Source organism: Lissotriton vulgaris, chromosome 2_1 (assembly GCF_964263255.1).
Source record: "Lissotriton vulgaris chromosome 2_1, aLisVul1.2, whole genome shotgun sequence".
Lineage (NCBI taxonomy): Eukaryota > Metazoa > Chordata > Amphibia > Caudata > Salamandridae > Lissotriton > Lissotriton vulgaris.
This window is the reverse complement of record NC_141687.1, coordinates 1,567,503,098-1,567,524,134: the sequence shown is the minus strand read 5'-3', so window position 1 is coordinate 1,567,524,134 and position 21,037 is coordinate 1,567,503,098. Positions and strand designations below refer to the sequence as shown.

General features: G+C 39.4%; 1 protein-coding gene across 1 annotated transcript in view; it reads right to left on the bottom strand.

The window, feature by feature from the left end:
- The window catches only part of THSD7B (thrombospondin type 1 domain containing 7B), a 1,756,834-nt gene that overhangs the window by 1,476,974 nt on the left and 258,823 nt on the right, over window positions 1-21,037 (bottom strand). The window contains exon 2 of the mRNA XM_086957451.1: window positions 8,364-9,174. Within this exon, the coding sequence (XP_086813577.1) occupies window positions 8,364-9,174 (811 nt within the window). The remainder of the gene's footprint in view (window positions 1-8,363; window positions 9,175-21,037) is intronic.

The window sequence follows — 21,037 nt, the reverse complement described above, 5'->3', positions numbered from 1 at the left end:
ATGGTTCCGTCACGACCACACCCATTTAGATCGGGGCCAGCACAGGAGGAGAATTCCTTTAGCAGCGATGAGATTAAGATCTGCCACTCGAGCCCAAAATGTTTTATGCTTCATTGTGCTGCCTTTAGAATCTTGATAATCATTTTGAAACCAAAAGAATAAGTTGTCATTGAAAGACTGAACTGAGTAATAAGAGTCGCAGAATATAAGAGTTGAAACTTTTGAATCAGCAAGCTCGAGAGCAAGAAACAAAGCACGCTGCTCAACCAATTGTGCAGTACAGTCTCCCAGTGCCTAAGTATGCACTATGGAAGATTTAAATTCTCCATTCACCATTGTACTGGCTACAATAGCGCAAGCTGCCGAGTAACCATGTTTAGAAATTGTGAACGGTTGTGCCGAACCATCAGTGTAAATAATACATGCGTAGTCTTCCAAAGGAAGTAAAGACAAAGGAGTTGGATGTATGTGTTCATACTGCAAGAACTTTTGTGTCTGAAGAGTGGGGTCAAAAATAAAGGTGACATCAGGGACGTCAAAGAAGTAGCCCATTGAATCCATCGTGGATGCAAAGCTTTTGGGTTTGGCACACTTGCCTTTGTTACTGCTTCTAAGGCAGGGTAAGGTGTCACCACCAAAATGCGTTTTCCCTATCCAAGGGTGCATTACTTTAGGACTGCCATTTGCACAGCTGTCAAAACTTTCTCAACAGTTAAAAAACAAATTTTGGCCAAAGTGTACAAATGTGAATTTGTATGTGATTGGTACTGTCTCTTTCATTGTATGTCAAGTAAGTGAAACCCACTGCGCCTGGTACAATTCGTCTCACCACGTTAGTGTGGTTATCACACGTGAACAAGTATTTAGATTCAAGCAAGTCAGATTGCAAAGAAAGTAAAATGGCAGAATGCTCCAGTAATCAGCTGGCTTTTGAAAATGTAGGTTGTATCAAGGCATAAAGTGGCGTGATTCGCTGGGCATATTCGGGAATATAAGAACACCCAAAATGTAAAAATCTGAAATTTTTTCAGTGTGGTTGGGGATTGCAGAAAGGGGGAGCCAGAACTCGACCTTCATTGTTGAGCTCATAGCCCAGGAAGAGAACCACATAACAAGTGATGTGAGACTTGGCAAAATTAAATTTGTAACTGTAGTCCCCATATTGCAGAATTATGCAGTCAATTCGGCACATATGCGGCCATATTCGTCATCTGTGAGATAGATCTCATCCACATACAAATATGCATCTGGGTCTATGCTGTCCAACAGTGAGGCAACACCTGCTGTGAATCTCCGTGCTGATTTGTAGCACATTAGCAAACGCCAGAATTGTTTCTGTTTTCACTGGTTGTTAATGCAGTCCATTGACTTCATTCATAGGACAGGTTGTGACTATAAAAACCATTTGAAATATTGTGTTGTTTTATATTTTTTATGAACTATGCTGTCTACTAAGGCAGAACTAGGGGTATTCTGTACCGCAAAGGTCTGACAATGGGAGTTCAAATGCCGGTAATCAAAAACTATGCGGTAAGACCCATAGAGTTTGGATACAGTAAAGAGCAGATTATTCATTGGCGATACACATGTTTCGATCACTCCTTGATATTCTGATTGAGTGAGAATATCAGCGACGGGACCTTTTGCTTCCAGTCGAATGGGACATTGGGGTTGCGGTTGAGGCATCGACCGCAAATGGAATGTCATGTGGCGGTGAATATTTATCCCAGCCAACTTGATTATGGTACAGATCTGGCACCAGGGCCAAAGCCCAATCAGCAGCAAAAGCTTCTGCATGCTCCTTGAGAACGTAAAGTGAAAAACTAGGAAGTATCCCATCCTTCCCGGGAGCTTCGGGCAGAACAAAAGTTGGGGACCAGTCTGCCTCCACTAGCAAAATGTCATAGGAAGTGGTCAGCTTCTCCCAAAAAATCCCAGTGATTACACGCTCAATCTCACCCACTATACATGTTGTACAGTCGATCAGCTGTCTCCACAGTAATGAGAGTATCAGTTGCTGTCGCCTCCAGACATGGATGTAGTGCCTCCCACACTATTGTAACTTCTGCTGTGCAGACTAGCAGGATTACTGCCCAAGTCCATTCCACTAGTCGTGTTCTCACTCTGTGAGGCATATCTCGCTGTCAAAGCTGCAACTTTTTTCTTTTGAAAAGGGGCACGGAAACGTGGTTGTTTGTCCTGCTTCCCTTTGCCGTCAAACTGACATGGCTGATCACGTCCCCTTGGAACTGGCTGACTCTTGCCACGATCCTGGCGATCCCCATCACCAGCTTGAGGGCCGGATGTGTCCTAGGAAGAACGAGGAGAATACTGATCAGGGACCTGAAATCGATCAGGAGTCCTAATTTTCGCACAATCGCGCAAGTCATAAGTACGCTCAGAAGATTCATGTGTTGGGGAACTAGCACGCGACCCCTGTTTCTGTTGTTGTTGGCCCTTTTTTTTCCTCCAGTTCTTTCAAGAAAAGACTGGACATCCATTTGTGTGAGATGACACCTTAGGCTGTGTTTGAGCCTGTGTTTGCGATTGAGTAAAAGGTTTGTTCCCCAAATTATTGCGGCCAATGGTTTTATAAATGTATGCAATAATTTTTGGTAATTCGCGTGGTCTGCCTACTTCAGGGACTGCTACCAAGCCATTAGTGACTTGAAAGCTCACAGCATCACCTTTTACATTTGCAAGGGTCATATCAGCCACCACGTCGAACACTCCCACCAGACTCGTCCCCAGTTCCACAGCTGCTTTAGCGCCATGTTCATCTTGAGCACGCTTTATCACTGAGGGAAGGACAGTCATTGATGGTGTGCCAAAACACTTTGAATATACAGCTGCAAACACCTTTCGCCAGGTGTCACAATCAGCTAACTCTGGATTCAAATCCATAGGCAAACTAATAGTTAAAATTCTGTGTTTTTCTACAGGAGAAGTGTTCGGAAAAACAGCATCAAGCTGTCCAAATTTCTCGGCAAGCCAATAAGGTAATTCATCCTTATTTGTCAGATGCTTCTCCATTACTGAATTAACTGTAACAGGACTGATAGTCAACCCACCAGCCCCTGTAAGTTGTGAAACAACTTCAGGTGGAGTCACCTGCAGAGCACACGACACGAACTGTATAACAGCTCTGTGTACACAAATTGAGGAAGTATGCAACACCCGCAGCTTATCGAGCATAGCTGTTGATAGTCCACGTGGGTGTGATGTATATCCAGCTAACACCGGTCATTTGGCCCCTTCTATAGATAAAGGTCCTACACGGACTGGCATAAATGTGTGAGGAAGGGCGCCATTAATCCAAATTTGGTGTTGCCAAGCTGTCATTGGAACCTCAGGGGTCCGATAGGGTTGATATGCAACCGGAAAAGCCACTGCAGTGTATTCATGAAACACATTGTCGTCTGGTTCCACCACCGGAAAGGTGACCCAAGAGTAAAAGACTTCGAACGGATATGCAGGATCCTCTTCTACCACAAAAATCAAAGATACCCCCACATCAAGGACAACATAATTTCCTAAGAAGTCCCTGAGCTGAGCACGATTGTGTGCGGCAATGTTATGCCCCATCACGAAAGTAGGAATTACAGCTTAACATCAGGCAGCACAACAAGGGCAAATAAGAGAGAGTAACCTTTTTTAGATAACTTCAAGCTTGAAAGAACCTATAAAAATGTCAATATAGGAGGTTGTCCCATCACAACCGCCTCCAGAGGCGGAAGTGAGGGTATTGTGGACAAGCACAAGCACTACTCAAGCGTCTCGCAGATAAGATGCAGACCAAACCTTGGTGACAGCATGTTGCGGGGATTCTGCACATATACAGAACTATGCACAGTAAAACAGGACCTCAGTGAATAGATGGTGTACCAACCTACCACATCCACACCCAAAATCCCAAACTGACTAGCTATAATATCTCATTCGTTCTCTGTCTACAGCGAAGCTACCAATGAGTAGACAACCCAGAACACGTTACTCTATATTGGGAATCGCGGGAGCCAGAAACTCTTTCGCTCACTCACTCAAACCTGTCCATTACACGAGTAATCTGAGATGGGGTATAGTTTAAAATATCTATTTCAACTAACTCGCTCTATGGTGCAGTACACGAGCCAATAATAGCAGCAAAAAGCATAAACACAATATAGTCAGCATTGTTACAATACCATAGAATATGAACGGGGAAAGCATGTTTTAAAAAACTGTGGAAAAGGACTGAATGACCTAACCGCCCTCCCCGTGACAAGAGATAGTTTATTATAAAAAAGAAGACTTCTGGGCTTAGTCAGCTGATCCCCAAACCTCAAGGCCTAGATGCAATGTTCACATCACAGCTCTTCTTGCCGGAAAGGTGTCTCTCCAAGTGGGTAAAAACAGGTTGCGGGTGCAATATTAAAGTACACAATTTTCAGACGTGCAGCTGTGTGTAGCATGCTATGTCTAGGTGCTAGGGACTGATCAGAACAGAATAACAAGGGGCATTGTTGTTTAACCTTGAACATCATGTGCAGACTAAACCTCAGTGTACAGCAAAGAACTTGCAAGGTAGACAGTTTTCATGTGAAAGGGACACACACTGAGTCTTGTGAAATATATGCAGGCAGTGTCATGTGCAAAAGCATCCTCATGGCAGTGAAACTCATGTCAACTTAGCAAATGTCGACAATGGACCTATAAGCCTTAATACACTATGCATTATACCAGTGTGCATACTCCCCTGATGCCATTCCTCAATCACACTCAAAACGAACAATAACATTTATGATTATGGAAAAAAGGCTTAGGCACCGCACGCGGTCTGAGATCACAATTAAATATGCAGTAACTGTTAGGATATGAATACTCGTTTATTGGCAGAGCAGGCTCCTGTTAATGTGCTCATGCCTCCACAGCCTGTCTTTCTCTGTCATTGGTCAGCACATGACTAGCACAAGGCAGGATCAGGTTTTTTATAAAATTCTGATGGGTCCCCATGAAGGCATTGCTGGTACGCTGGCAGGGCCAGGCAAAATCTATAAGATATACTCTACTGGTTTCCTTTTACTGTGTTCATGCAATTTGTCTTTGGTTTTGCAAGCAGTAGTACTGATCACAAGTGTAAAATTAGGTAGAATGTGAGTAGATTGTGGGAATGCAATCATTTTACTGTAGTATCAGGTGCTTTGCAGCAGTTCCTTTTATAGTTTGTCCTTGCTCGAATTTCTTATGTTTTATCTGTTTCCATGTACTTATTTTCTTAGTTTTTCTGTAAAAAAGTGTCACTCTTAGTGTCATATCATTAGTAGTTGAATGTCATTCATAAGTACTCTGAAACCTAGAAAATGGCTCACCTAAGCACTCTTAAAATGTGGAAACTATGCAGTCTGGGTTTCATGTTGGCTAGTGTCCTTCAATTTCTGGTGCTTTGCAATAGTTTTAAGATCTTCATAGATTTTCTTGTTGCTGGAATGGTTGTAATTTCTGATATTTATATTTTTCCATCGTCTTCATTACTTGATTTTTGCTTGTGAGAAAGTGTCACTCATAGCCACTGAATAGCACTTATTATCATTCTAATAAATAGAAAACGTCACATTTAAGCAATCAGAAACCTTGGCAGCAATGCATCAGTAGATATTGGTGAACCAGGGGAGGTTCTTAAATATTGCAAAGGAAAACTAATAAAGTCTAACTAATTTGCCACTTGCAAGTTTAGGTTTAAGTCAAACACATCAATCACTACACCCCATGATTATTAACATCTGTGCTATAACTTTAAGACAGAAATGGTGTACAAAGCATTTTTGTCTTCCCAAACGGTGTTTGAAAATGGCATGCTGAGGACGTCCCTTCCTAATACCGAATAGAGGTGTTATGTATGAATGTTTTGCGACCAAAATGTGCTTGCAAAACATTTGCAATTTACCATCAACTCAAAGTTGGTGGTAACCTATTCACAAAAGGGAAGGGGTCCCCCTTTGAGAAAGGTTGGGAAAATATTGTTAAGATCAGGCAGTAGTCCAAGGAACCACTTCCTACTCTTAAAAAATAAACCTTCCAAGTTTAACTTTTTCTTTGTAAAGGCATCCCATTATCATTTAAGAAAAACAGGCTGCTGCAATTAAAACAAAGATTGCCTTACATAAAAGCAATCACATACATGGTGGTCTGCTGACCTCAGCAGGCCACCATCCCTGTGTTGGCAGCGAATCCCATTGGGCCAAAATTGCGACCTACATTCATGAGGTAGGGCTACTTGCGACCTAAAACAATTAACTATTTGAAACTCAAAAGTTTCATACATTAGAAGCGATTTCCTAATTGAAATTCACAAAAATTCACAATTAGGTAATCACTATTCCTATTTTTGTATATCTGGCCTTTGGTATCTTGGAAGACTTCAGTGCAATCATCAAAAAGACACGTTGGAATGACCTAATTGTGATGGGTATGCCAAAATGCGGGTGCTATGCTCATCGTGCAACAGGATTCAAGGTGCACCTCACTGATGAGGCGCAAGTGAGGTTAAAGTGGTCTGGAATTGTTTGTATTGCCTACTGGGGGGGGGAAATGGTGTGGAAGTTAAAACTACAGTGTTCCCATAGGGGCAGGATGGAGACTGACTTACATGCAGATGGTTTCTCTATAAGGTGTTGGGTGCAGTGGGTGATGAACAATTGACAGCAGAGTGCTCCGAGTGATGCCAACAACTTTATTTATCATTTATTTAGATTTGTAATGCTTGTTATCACCCAGGGGTCCCTAATCGCTTGTCAGAGAGTGTTCATGAACTAGATGGGGGAGCCGAGGGGGGTCTGCTAGGATATGCCCCATGCTTCCAGGAAGAGCACAGTTGTAAGCGTCTTCCTGAAGGGTAGGAGGTTCATTTCCTTGCCTAGGCTCACTGGCAAGTTGTTCCAGGCCACGGATATTGCATTGGAGTATGTTCGCCCTCCCATAGAGGACAGTTTAAAATGGGGGCAGACCAGAAGGGTGGCCTCTGCTGATCGGAGTGTCCTACTGGGGACATAGGGGACTATGCGGTCCTTGACGTACCTTGGGGCTTGTTAGTACAGAGCTTTATGTATGGTGCAGAGACCCTTGAACTTGATTCTCTAGCTAATTGGGAGCCAATGAAGATCATATAGCAGTGGTGTAGAGTGTGTCCAACTTGTTTTTTTAAAAATTAGTCTTGCTGCGTCGTTCTTGAACATTTGTAGTCTGGCCAACAGTTGTTGGGGAAGGCCAGTGTACAAAGAGATGCCGTAATCCAGACGAGACAGGATCATTGCTGAGACCCCCCCATCTGAGCATGGCTGAGGTCAGGAGTGGAGATAGTTTCCGCAGTTGGCGTAGTAGGCCCACACAAGTACCAACAACTGTTGAGACCAGTGCCATAGAGAGTGTGGCATCTATTTGAATGCCCAGTTTTTTCACAGCCGCGGCCGGTTCAGAAGAGGGCCCCAGTTCTTTTGGTCAAAAGAGGTTGTTCCAGTGGATGGAAGCTGTGGTGATCACCAGCACCTCTGTTTTATCAGGATTTATCTTTAGTGAATTGGCTGACATCCAGTTGAACGTCATCTTTTGTACGTTTTGCATTCTTACATGTTCAGTGGGGGAGTTGTCAATTTAAATAATAATTTGAGTGTCATCAGCGTAATTGTAGAGCCGGCACTCTATCTGGTTTAGTGCAGAAATCAAAGGCTGCAGATAGGCGTTGAAAAGGAGGGGTGAAAGTGCTGAGCCTTGAGGAACTCCTCATGAGAGACCTGCTGGGTTGGAAACCAAGTTTGTCCGTTGGACTCTCTGGGAACGGTTTTTAAGAAATGAAGTTAGCCAGGCATGAGCAGTGCCCTGAATGCTGAGATCCCCCAACCGCAACAGAAATTGGTCATGGTTGACCGTGTCAAATGCTGCGGAATGGTCTAACAGCACCGAGGCAGAAGGTGTTTTTTGTGATTAATTCACACATTCCTTTTATCACTATGTGTTTGTTACACTAACGAAAATTGTATTTCTCTGGACTGTTTTGGTGCAATCTATTGATATTCTATAAACACCTTAATGAATACTTGCATTTATAAGTAAAACCCTTTTGAGTATATGACAAGAGATTTGGATCTCGGTTACTTCTGACCTATTTTGAATACTGTAGTGTGAACCAGCCAAATGTGGCATGTACCAGGACGGAGACATTTTCGATATTTGTAGACAGACTTTGATAACTGCAACTTGGGTTACATTGGCGCTCAGTCCTTTGAGAAGTAATTAAGGAGACACCATTTTCATTCATTGCTTTCATTGTTGACAAAAATATAAAGCAATAAGCCCAACATGAGATTTGCATTAAAAAATGTAGTTCTTACCTTAGCATAGCGTTTTTTCCATCACTCCTACTGCACCTAACCTGCCTTGTTTGGTAACCAATTTCTATGCTCCAATGTTTGGAATGATGTATAGGTTTATTGCTTTGTTGTCTAAAGGAACCTCTCTCTGAAGAGTCTGAACTGAAATCCAGCATTGTTCTCCCACTAAGATGTATATCTTTGAGATGAGGCATTCTGCATTCACTCCAAGGTCCAACTTTAAGGCTGTATGTGTAAATTTCTTCTCCAGCAGGACAGGACTGTTTAGATTCACACAATCTTGACTCAGTTAGGTTTGGACATTTGGAGCCACCGTAAAGAGAAGGAGAAAGAACTGAACGAGTTCTGTGCTGTAGACTCTTTCCACAGCCTTTATTACACTTGGACCAAGATGAGAATTCAGACACAACGCAGTCCCGTGGGCAAGGAACCAAACACACTTGTTCAGTAGGTGGCCGTGGAGTAAAATATTCACATATTTCATCAGCAACGACTGTTCTGTTCAATGTCTGCATGCAGTGTATTTTTCTGTGCTGCAGTCCATGCTGTGCGGTTGTACATTCTGAAGTTCGTGGTTTGACCTCACCGTGGGCAAAAAGAACTAGCTTGCACATTTGCCACTCTGATACTTCCCATTCAAAGAGTTCATTATGCCAGTCACAAACCTTGAAACAGCTTTGCTGACTATCAGGCCTGCTTGTTTGTTTACAGTGTGAATAATGAGTTGTCCATCCATCTTTGTGTACACACCATACTGATCGGCTCTGAATTCCATCAGGTCCACAATCACCTGCGCAGCGACCCCAGGGACCTAAACAAATAAAAATACATCATTTATCACAAAGGTATTCAGGTGTCTATTGATCAAGTTTAGCAATGGCAGACACACTTACAATCAAATATATTCTCAAATACCAATGTACTAGTTGTTTACCTCGAGATTTTGATCAATATGGTCCTAAAACAACTACCGAATCCAATCAATTGTTCAGCAAAATCCATAGAAAGTTTAGGAAAGGAAGGAAATAATCTTTTGACAATAATATTTTAAAATCGGGGTGTATTTAATAATGTAGTGTTGGACTTGGCCCTTTCTGCAGGCTTATCCTCAAACTTTTAGCCTTCCCATTTTCCTTGACCGTCTTTATGTTGGCATTAGGACTCTGGGCACTTTTTCACTGCTAACCAATGATAAAGTGCATCTGCTCTCTCCCCTAAACATGGTGTGATTGGTTGACACATGTTTGCCATAACGATTTACTTGTAAGTCCCTGGTAAAGTTTTATACCATATACCAAGGGCCTGTAGCAATGATTGTGCAACCCACAGAGGTAGCCTTTTAAACCCGTCTCAGACCTGCCACTACAGGCCCTGTATGAGCAGTTTACTTTCACTTCAAGTGGACATTTAAAATTACTTGCCAAGCCTTAAACTCCCTTTTACTGCACATTGGTCATGTAGGCTCACAGGCTTGTCAATAGTTGGGGGACATCTTCCACGTGGTGGGGTGAAAACCCTGTGGGAGACCTCGAGAGTGGCATAGAGCTGCAGTTGAAGACTGAACTTCCTAATTAGACTAGTCTCTTCGGGAGCCCACACCAATTACTGTATAAAGTTTAGTAGGCACACATGCGCTTATGTCCTCTATGTTTTCCTAATGCATTGTTTACAATTTTCCTGCAATGTATGAGATTCTCTGTAATCCTGCATACTTGCACTAATCAAGTGATTTATAACGTTCCTCTTGTGTGACTCATAATATTGAAATCTATTTTTCTAATAAGTGAAGTCTCTTTTGTGGTGTATTCATTGTGTGGCTGTGTGCGTGTGTGTTGCACAAATGCTGTACACATTGCCTCTGTAGATAAGCCTGCCTGCTTTGCGCCAAGCTGCAGAAGGTGAGCACAGGTTATCTTTTGATGTGTATCTGACCTAACCTGACAACAGTGGCGGGTTCTGCCTGGTTGTGGTGCATGCCCTAACCAACCAGAAACCCCATTTCTAACATGTTGGTACAATTCTTTGGATTTCCCTAGAGAAAAAATAAATCAAACTACAGCAATATCCACACTATGGTACTTACGACGCCTTAGCACTTGGAAGATATGTGTAAGTTATTTTTACAGTTGATGTGATGAAATAAAACTGACTGAACATTTGATTTTAAGCTAACAGCATAATTTCTAGGAGCTAAGGAAAAATGGCCTCAGGAAAGAATGAGCTGATTGAAGAGATGAATGAATTTCATAACTAGTGACATATACTGTAGTAGAAACTATTTCTTCAGGTACTGTGGGGACGCACCTCATTTACTGTTTGGGCAGAAGAACAGCCCATTTCTCATTTTTTAATGCTCAAGTCAGGGACTTCCTTGTTTTTGTCGCAAACACCACCATTTCCATGCAGTATTTAATTCCATATTATGGTGTGCCAGAAGCACTTGCTTAAGTGGCCTCATTGTGACCATTTGCCAGACCACACTGAGGCAGACCAATATAACCAGGAAAGCTGATGCTTAATCCAGGCTGGATTTGATGCTCCTGGCCTACCACTAGTGGAGAATCTCCAGGACTACTTCAATCTGTCCATGGCCACTACAATCTGAGTTTGTGAAGGTCATCTACCACCTAACTGGCCAGCTAGGATGGCTACCTTGACCTAAATACCGAGGTATCTGAGGAAGATGCTCAATATGTTCTCAACAGTGGAGACAAAACGTGCTGGGTCCTCTTCTGATGGAGGCCATTTAGCAGATTCGCACTAAAGAGGAATTTCACTGTGTTATGCTTCTAGGTGATGATTATGACTTCTTTATCAAGTATTAATACAGGGCACCAGACAATATTCCCTACAATTGCACTGTATGAAAGGTTCAGACCTGGGATTTCGAAGGAGGTTGTATGTTCAGGATTCCCCCAGGTCAAATCTTGATGCCCCTCTCCAGTTTAGGTTAAGGCCACATTATCATCTATGGTCAAGGTGGACTATTTGAAGCTTGGACTTTTCTACCCTACCTGTGAACAATAATTTTGGACCCAGGCAGCTTCTTCCATCTTACCTCAGTGCTTCTCTGTGCATTTTGTACCCAATGTTTCATTTGGGTGTTTCCAAGACTTTGTTCGAAAGGCATCAATTATTCAAATGTCAGAGTCAGAGAGGGTCCTGACTTTGTACTCTCTCATGTACATGGTGCCGATGCCTTTGGCAATATTGTCCCATCCTAATGCTGAAGAAGGCAAATTCTATTCTGCCCCACCAAGTTTTCAAGATGATAATGCTTCGGGCAATCTTGCCACTGGTTTCTCCAGGGTGCTTACTTGTCTCAGTGGACCTAACATTTACCTGTTCAAATACATCCAGCTTCCATAAGTTCCTCTGGTTCTCTGTCATGAGACAGCTTTTACAGTTCTGTGTCCTTCTCTGAGATGGGGCAAATGTATGAGACCATTGTACTCCAACTCCATGGTCGCCATGGTTAAGATAACCCAAACGTTGGGTTCTATGTAGGTGATGTTTTTTCTCTTTCCAGTGCTAGTATCATGATACCAAATTGGTATGGATGCAAATACAGCTGGGAACAACCTGCCGTTTACATGTTACAGGGTCAAATACACTGAGTTCATATCCTGGTACAGATTTAATATTTCATTATTATTCATGGGATTCTGTAATCCCTGTATTAACAGCAGTCCTTCATTTCTTTATAATCAATGACTTGTGAAGCAACCCAGTGGCTGATTATAATGAAAAGACCCCAGAACACAACCATTATAGATTATTACAGTCCAGTTCTCATGTTACAATGCCTACTGCCAAAGCCAGCTGCTAGGCCAAAGGCAGGTCAGGTCATGGAGCATTGTTGGAGCAGCTGTTTAAATCAACAAAAATAGAAAGCTGCCTTTCTTTCTTCTGCTCTATGTTGATAACTTACTCTGACAAACAGAGAGAATATGTTTTTTACCTCTTGTTTACAGAACAGCAAGAATCTTTTGACATGCTTCTACACATTATGAGCTAGAACAGCTTTTTTATACAACTGACTATTTTAAATAACTGTTTCTAATATCTGTTTGCAAGAAAAACCTAACAGGTTTTTCATGTGTTGAATTTTGCACTAGAGGTTTTATTTGTATTCTTTATCTTTGCAAACATGTTTGCTTTTTCATATGAAAGAGCTACATTCCATGTTTTTTAGTGGTTTGCAGGAAACGAATACCTGTTAAGGGTTTTGAAAGTCACCTCAGCGTTCCATAACCTTATAGAGTAACTCAGCCTTTGGCATTGTTTCTCTATATGGTTATGAAGCTCCTCAGGGACTTAAAATATTCCTATAATGTACAAGGTGTACTTTTCTCCTTATATCTCCTTTAGCCAAAAGGATAATTCACCTGTTCTCTTGGGTGTATGTCAATAGCATTTAGCAGTGTGTGCAAAGTGTATTAGCTGGACATCAAGCTAAGTGCTGAGACCCGAGTACCTTTGCCTCTATCTGATACAACACACACAGGAACCATTTTATTCAGCCAAGTTAAGATCATTAAATATAAAAGAAGTTTCTTCAATTGCACTTCATGTAGATCAGTGCATACTTTATGCCAAATTAATTTCCAGCATACTGCACTCTTGGAGGACTCCATCGTAGGACGTTCGCAGTAGCAATCTTTCACAACCACTAATACATGTTCTTGTCAGAATTTAACTGCATTATAATAAAGTTTCAAAATAAATATTTATATCTATCTTGGCCAACAATATATTAGTAGCAATTTTGGGCAGAGCATTTAAAATATGTTTCAGCATTATTTGATCATGACAGCAATATTAAAAAGAGGTTAATAAACCGAATCAGCCTTTTCTTTCTAAAGTTATATAGTTGTTAATTGGTTGGATTTAAACCTAAGTTTGACTAATCTATAAAGCAGCAGAGTTAAGCAAAATATTCATGTTATTTACAGCTCTCTCGAATATTAAATTCTAACAATCTCCATCAATCATATTTATCATATTAGCTGATTTTATAAGTCTACATTGTGTTAAATAACTGATTGCTTATTATCGGATGCTTCATAATAAATTCAATGATGAACAACATACGTTTGATTTACAATTTCTAAACCTCACAATGGAAATATTTCACTATTTTGAAGCAATGTGTAAGCTTGAGCACCTAAGCAACGTAGCTGTAATGCTTATCCATCTATTAAGAAAACAATGTTGTGTTATTCCAAAGATCGTGTTTCTCTTTTGTTGCTGAGTTCAGATATTCTTCCTACATCTGCATAACTAAAAGAAATATAATATTGCATGCTAAAGTAACTTGTCATTGTAAGTCACAATGTTTGAACTGTTATAAAACCACCCTTTATGCAACACTATACCTAATCAGTGTTGCAGTATATTTACACTAAAGGAAAATATTCCGGTGAACCCCATACGAAAGTGGGATTCGTATGGCTTTTGTCATAGCCAGGATTCTTGACCTAAGAAATAACCTCACTGATATTAGTTTCGCCACACACCCCTGAGATACCCTTGCTCTTCCTCAAATTCTTACTGTTTTCTTTTCCAGAGAGTGAATAGGACTCGTGTGCGTTCTAATAGCTTTTAAAAAATAAATATGGGCATACCAGCGAGCAGGATATGAACTAGGGTGAAATTATCAAATTTGTAATTGGGAGTCAGTGGAATCAACTGAGTGGATACTACACACATTTGCACGGGGTTTCAGCAATTAGCAAACCCTAAAAATGATTGGAATGTGTTAGTAATGTAGGAATTTTTGTATTTGCTAACAACACTCTTTATAAAACAAAAAGCTGTAGATGATGTCCAAGATTAAACCACTATCTACCGGAGTCCCAAAAGAAGTTTGAAATATACAGGCCTAAATATTAAAATAAATATAGTATGCTTTAATTTTAAAATGACCAAACGTTACCAATCAATGATTGTATTTATTTCTCCGAAGATACATTAACCCACCTCCCCTGGAGAAACATCTTTCCAAATAACCGACAAATTCTGCCCTGCTCCAACACTGCTTTATCTCACTGTGAAAGCATCTGTACTCCTGCCCTTGACAGGAAAAGAGCTGTGGTAATTTTGCGGTGAGAAGTTTCTGAAAATTATTTGTAAATATCCTAATAACTGTGGGGCATATTATCAAGAAAGGGCGTTACATTATCGCCGCTTTCATCGGCAGGAAACTGCCGATAAAGCAGCGATAATGGGCTTGATAATATGCTCTATGAATTCCAATCGAAGCCCATGTAAGATGTGAAGACATTTAACATGGGCTTCGATTGGAATTCAATAGAGCATAATATCAAGCCCATTATCGCCGCTTTATCTGCAGTTTCCTACCGATAAAAGCGGCAATAATGTAACGCCCTTTCTTGATAATATGCCCCTGTGATTTTATCGTTGTTCACTCTTTTCACAGGTGTACGTATTCTGAAAACTCCAGACCCCGCGAACATACAAGATATAATCGCAATTAAATTATGCACACCATCAAGGTAAACTATAAAGTTGAATCTGCACTCCTAAGGATCTTATTCGAACATCTAACTTTTAATTGATTTGTCCAAAAAGCTACATACATTTGTCTTTTTTTAATCAATTCCCAATGAAGAACATGGCGGTAGAAAGAAGCTAAATATTGAGTTTAACATGGTCCTTGTAGCGGGAATTCCGTTCTCCTACAGAACTGTTCATAGAGATTTGGAACCTCAGTGAATTAGGATGGCCCAAAACTCACCTCAGTACCCAAAATCCTCTTACCGAGCTAGCTACAGTGTCTCATTGGCCATAACAAACTCCCAATGTTTAGACAAACCAGAACATGAACTTAGAATACCTCAGGTATCATGGAACACATGAACACTCTTTCGCTATATAATCATTTCAAACCAGAACGTGGAGTAAAGGAGGACACATGCATATTTGAAATATTTATTTACCAATGCAGGGTTCTCAAACGCAGTATCTTTTATAATACTAGCAAACATATTATAAGAAACAAAGTTATCAGCATAGTTACTAGTCCATAGAAAGCGAACGGTGACAGCATGCTAAGATGCTGAAATGAATTAACAACACCTATTTCTCACCCTCCCTAATTAGCTTAGTATATTATATCTATGAAGGTCTCTTTGGGGTTTTAGTAGGGCGGGCCCATACCTCAAAATCTCAGTGGCAGAGGATCACATTATCTTCCACCAGCTCTCTGCATGCGAAGCACCATCAAGTGTGTTACGTGTGTTTTCAGTAAAGCAATATAAAACCAGCTTAGAGCCAGATTTTGGCAGCAGCTGCCAAAATCTGTTATGTCTAGGAAGGTGTGAAGATCAGACCTCACAACAACACTGTGTCGAGTTATCCTTGGAAGCTTCAGCACTCACTGTGCAGACAGTGTACCAAGCAAAGCTGATATCAGAGCAATAACATATTATTTCTCAAGTAAATCACAACGCTCTTCTAGGTTGAAAGCTAAAATAACAATTATGTGTCGTGTCAAAAAGGGAGAAAAAGGAAAAATGGTGTTTAAAGATTGAATAAGCTCATGCTAACTTAACACAGTATATAGTAAAGAAGTAGCTATATGACATCCTCTAAACCAAGCAAGGATGGTGAAGTTTGACTGAAGATAGGATTCTTGACATTTCTTTTTAGTAATAGTTTTCGCACCCAAGCTTTAACTGTGCAGCATACTTAGATGCACTTGTGGTCCAAAAGTAAAATTGGTCTCACCATATAAATTTGAATTGCTTTACATATTGGATTTATAGAAATTTCATTGTGATAGTTGAGTGAACAGAATGCAAGGATCCCTTGTTTTGGCATTGATCCTACTACTACAATGGTAGTAGTATTTTGAGTTAAATGCAATGTATGGTTGCAAGAAATGCAGATACAAGAAAAGAAGTGCAAGGATTTCAATTCAACACTACTTTTTACTTCCATAAAATGCATGTCTGTAAAAACGTTTGGATTCATTCCATCAGGGAGATCTAGTGCCCCAGGATCAAGCATGGAAAAATGCAAGCTGCGCTCCCTGCTGGGAGTTCCAGGTACTTCTTTTTTGACCCGGCCATCTGAACACGGTACACAGACAAAATATCGAGTTTTAAATTTCGATATACAATTATATCGAAGTTTAAATATCGATGGGACAAAATATCGAAGGTAAGTAATATCGACAGTCTTAATATTGATATTAGTATGATATCAGTAATATCGAAGTTTTAAATATCGATGTCAATAATATCGAAATAAATAACTTCGATGTTACTAATATCAATTTTTAAATAAATTTAGTGTATATTATATTGTATTTATTATGTTTTATTATTTATTTTTAATGTAATTTAATTAAATATTGTCTTTTACTACTGTAGCGGGTTGTGGGTTTATAGGGGAATAGGGTGGGAAGTAATTTAATTATGTTAAATTAATTATTAATTAGTAGGAATTATTAATTAATTAATTGAGAATTAATTTTTAATTAATTTTAATTAATTGATTAATTGATAAATATGTTCTGTAGCGGGTTATGGGTTTATAGGGAAATAGGGTGGGAAGTAATTTAATAATAATTAATTAATTAATACATGTTTGTAAATATTTTAATTACTAATTAATTGGTAATTAATTTATATTAATTAGTTAATTAATTAATATAATTTTGTACATATTTTTAATTATTAATTAGTTTGTAATTAAGTATTATCAATTAGTTAATTACATTAATTAGAGTTATTTTTTTATATATAATTTGTTGTTATTCTTAATTAATTAATTGGGAAAAAATAATATTAATTATTAAATTAAATTAATTACAGCTAATGTGCTAATATATTTACTTTATTGTTATTGTTAATTAATAATTAATTGGTAATTAAATAATATTAATTAATTTTGGGTAAAGGAGTATTTTTAGGGTTCAGAGTCAGTTTTCAGTTTTTGGGTAAAGGGGTATTTTTAGGGTTCAGGGTCAGTTTTCAGTTCTTGGGTAAAGGGGTATTTTTAGGGTTCAGGGTCAGTTTTCAGTTTTTGGGTAAAGGGGTATTTTTAGGGTTCAGGGTCAGTTTTCAGTTTTTGGGTAAAGGGGTATTTTTAGGGTTCAGGGTCAGTTTTCACTTCTTGGGTAAAGGGGTATTTTTAGGGTTCAGGGTCAGTTTTCCGTTTTTGGGTAAAGGGGTATTTTTAGGGTTCAGGGTCAGTTTTCAGTTCTTGGGTAAAGGGGTATTTTAGGGTTCAGGGTCAGTTTTCAGTTTTTGGGTAAAGGGGTATTTTTAGGGTTCAGCGTCAGTTTTCAGTTTTTGGGTAAAGGGGTATTTTTAGGGTTCAGGGTCAGTTTTGGGTTTTTGGGGTACAGGGATATTTTTAGGGTTCAGGGTCAGTTTTGGGTTTTTGGGGTACAGGCGTACAGGGTAAAAATAAAAATAATTTACATTAAATCAATTAAATGAAATTAAAAAAAGAAAATTACATGACATTATTAAGTGTTTTATTTATTTTAAATGTATATGTATTAGTTTTAATTTTGTTTTAATATTTTTATTTAATATTTGTAAAATTATATGTATTTTTAAATTATTTTTACAATATTATTAATACATTTAAAAAAACGATATTTTTAATTTCGATATTTTTGTATTACGATATTATTTTTTCGATATTTTTGTACTCACGTTTATGAAGATATGACTCTGATATTTTTGATGTCGATATATTTGTGCCGATATTTTTGTATTTCGATATTCTGTCTCGATATTATGTCAGACATTCTCTGGACACGATCACCACAGATTTTTGCTTTCCTTTCTTGACCCCATTATTGTTGGCTTTTAAGACTCTATGCACTTTACTACTGCTAACCAGTGGTAAGTGCATGTGCTCTCCCTTGACTTCATGGTAAAATTGGTATACACATAAATGGCACATTTGATTTACTTGTAAGTTCCTAGTAAATTGCATGGCATGTACCCAGGACCTGTAAATTAAAGGCTACTAGTGGGCTGCTGCACTCCTTATGACACCCAGTAAAGTAGGCTTTTGAAACATGACTATCCACAGCAGCTCTAGGGAAGCTTTAACATGCAATTTGGACCTGGCAGAATAAACGGTTTTCCAGGCCTAATCCTTCCTTTTTATTATACCCATAAGGTAGGCCTAAAACTCCATAGGGCATGGTATATGGAATTTAAAAAGTAGTACGTGGCTTTTGGTCTTACATATCCTGGCACTGAAAAACCTCTAAACTGGTTTTCCTCTGCTGTAAAGCTGTGTCTCCTGTAGACTAACACTGTGTCACCTTAATACACTTACCAAATGCTAACATCAGTATGGAATCAGATAGAGATATTTTGTTTACACTCAAATGATTTGCAATTTGAAATCCCCTTCAATGGTAAAGTCAGCATTTAAGTTTCCACATAGAAAATAACACTTTAAGGAAGCTGGCATGTTTCTGCCCATCAAATTTCTGCCAGTGTCCTGAATCACATGACTGTGGATGGTTCTACTTTTGTGGGTTGGGTATTCCTTCCAGACAATGAGACAAAGGAAACCTAGGTGTGAGGGGAGAGGCATTTACTGTCAGGATTGTTAAGGAGGAGTTATGCCCCGATCTGATAACACTTCAAAGGAGTGTGCCTGCAGCACACACAAAGGAACCTTACACCAGGACTGCCCTTGACTTTGTCACCCTAGACAGTTTGGAGTGAAACCCAGGGGAATAAATTACCATAATCAGTTTTACGGGTAGGCTAGGTAGTTCCCCGCACAAAGGGTGGCGTCGGTATAATTGTGGCATCTTCAGAACCTCTCAAAAAAACAGTCTGGGGAAGATGAAAAGAAGGACTGCCATGCTGTCTGAGGAAGAGGGGCCTCCCTGCTGACTGAAGGAACACAATAAGCTTTGCCAGCATCATTAGAGCTCCTTCTGAAGGAAAGGTAAAGATGCAGCGGTTTTGGGCTCCTCCGAGCTGCAAAGCGACTTCTTTGGCTGCCCACAACTTCCACCAACGCAAAGCTACAGCTGCATTTGTTCTTTGCAACCATCCATGACAACTGGCAACATCAGACCTGTGCTTCAAGCAGTCAGCAATTGTCCACCATGATCAATCAACGCAAAGCTCTAGTGGTGGCATGCTTCACGCAGCAACCACGACCATCCTCGCCACTTGACCTGCTCTTCGCCCTGAAAGCCTCCTCCTGGTCCCCACAAATTGCACCCTTCGATCTGGACGCAAGATGGTAACCCTTCAGTGGGACTATTCTGGTCTCTGTATCAGACCCACACTCCATCCCGATCAGCCTGAAATTTGTGACTTTTCCCTGGTCTAGCGTGACCCAATAACCTCGAGTGGCACTTTGTGCTATTTGACGGTATTTTTGCCAAAAACTATAGAAACTTATAGCTACACTTCTACTAATTGACTTTTTGGTGATTTTGGTGTCATTTTATTTATTAAAATTTGTTTTGTGCTTCTGGGAGTTTTCTTGCATTTTGTTTTCACTTTAATACTGTTTGAGTGCTGCATAAATACTTTACACATTGCCTCCAAGTTAAACCTGACTGCTTTGTACCAAGCTACCATTGGATTACGTACAGGTTAATATAATGACTTCTGTATTTTACTCTGACAAGGATTGTGTTTATTATTTGAGCAGGGATTTCACCCCTCAACTAATAACCTAATTTCCTACACTCCTTAATTTTATTTCAACAATCATAGCAAAATCATTTAAAGCTTCCTAATGATGAAGATAACTCACTAGCAAAAATATGTCTAGACTGTATTGCGGCTTCCAGAAATAAATGATAAAAATGATATTAGCAACAGCCAACTTACTATATTCTAACTTCACTGCCCTCTGCCTTCTTGCCTTTATTCCAGGAACTAAAATCATCAAATGGAGATCACCATGGGGAGTTTAGTATTATTTCATCCTATCTGATGCATCTTCCCTGATTTCTGTTCTTCAAGTGAGTCTTTTTATTTTATTTTATGGTTTCTTGTATTTGAGGAGGCTAGAAAACTCGATATAAATCCATTTATCAAGTTTATCAAGTTACATTACTAGCCATATAATCAAATATATTAATCCATTATAACCCCAGTGAGTTCTAGATCTCAAAATTGCTACTAGACTATAGCCATGTAACATTGTCCTTCAAACGCATAGGCCCTCATGTACAAAGATTCCATTTAAGGAATCATAAATTGTGATAAATATTGATTCATAATTTGCAATTCCTTCAATAGAATATGAAAAATTGATTTGTTAGAAGTTGTTGCAATTTGCGCACCGACTTCTAATGAGCCTATAAGTGTTTTGAGAACTGACCCATGTATTATTCAGTTGGTTCTCAAAATACCGGTTCATAGTGAGTCGTAATTCGACCTACCTCATTAATATGCATGAGATGGGATGTATATTGAGATCCACTATGACTGTCTGCAATGGCAGGAATGGCCGCCTGCTGGGATCAGTAGACCACCATGCCCTTGACACACTCCTTTCAAACACTGATTTCTTTTGTATTGATAACCTAATTAGTCATTCTGTAGTATTCAATAACATATTACAGAATCACTAATTGGGTTTGGTGAATGTATAAATGCCATTTTGAAGTTGAATAGTTTCTGATTTTAAAAATGTGG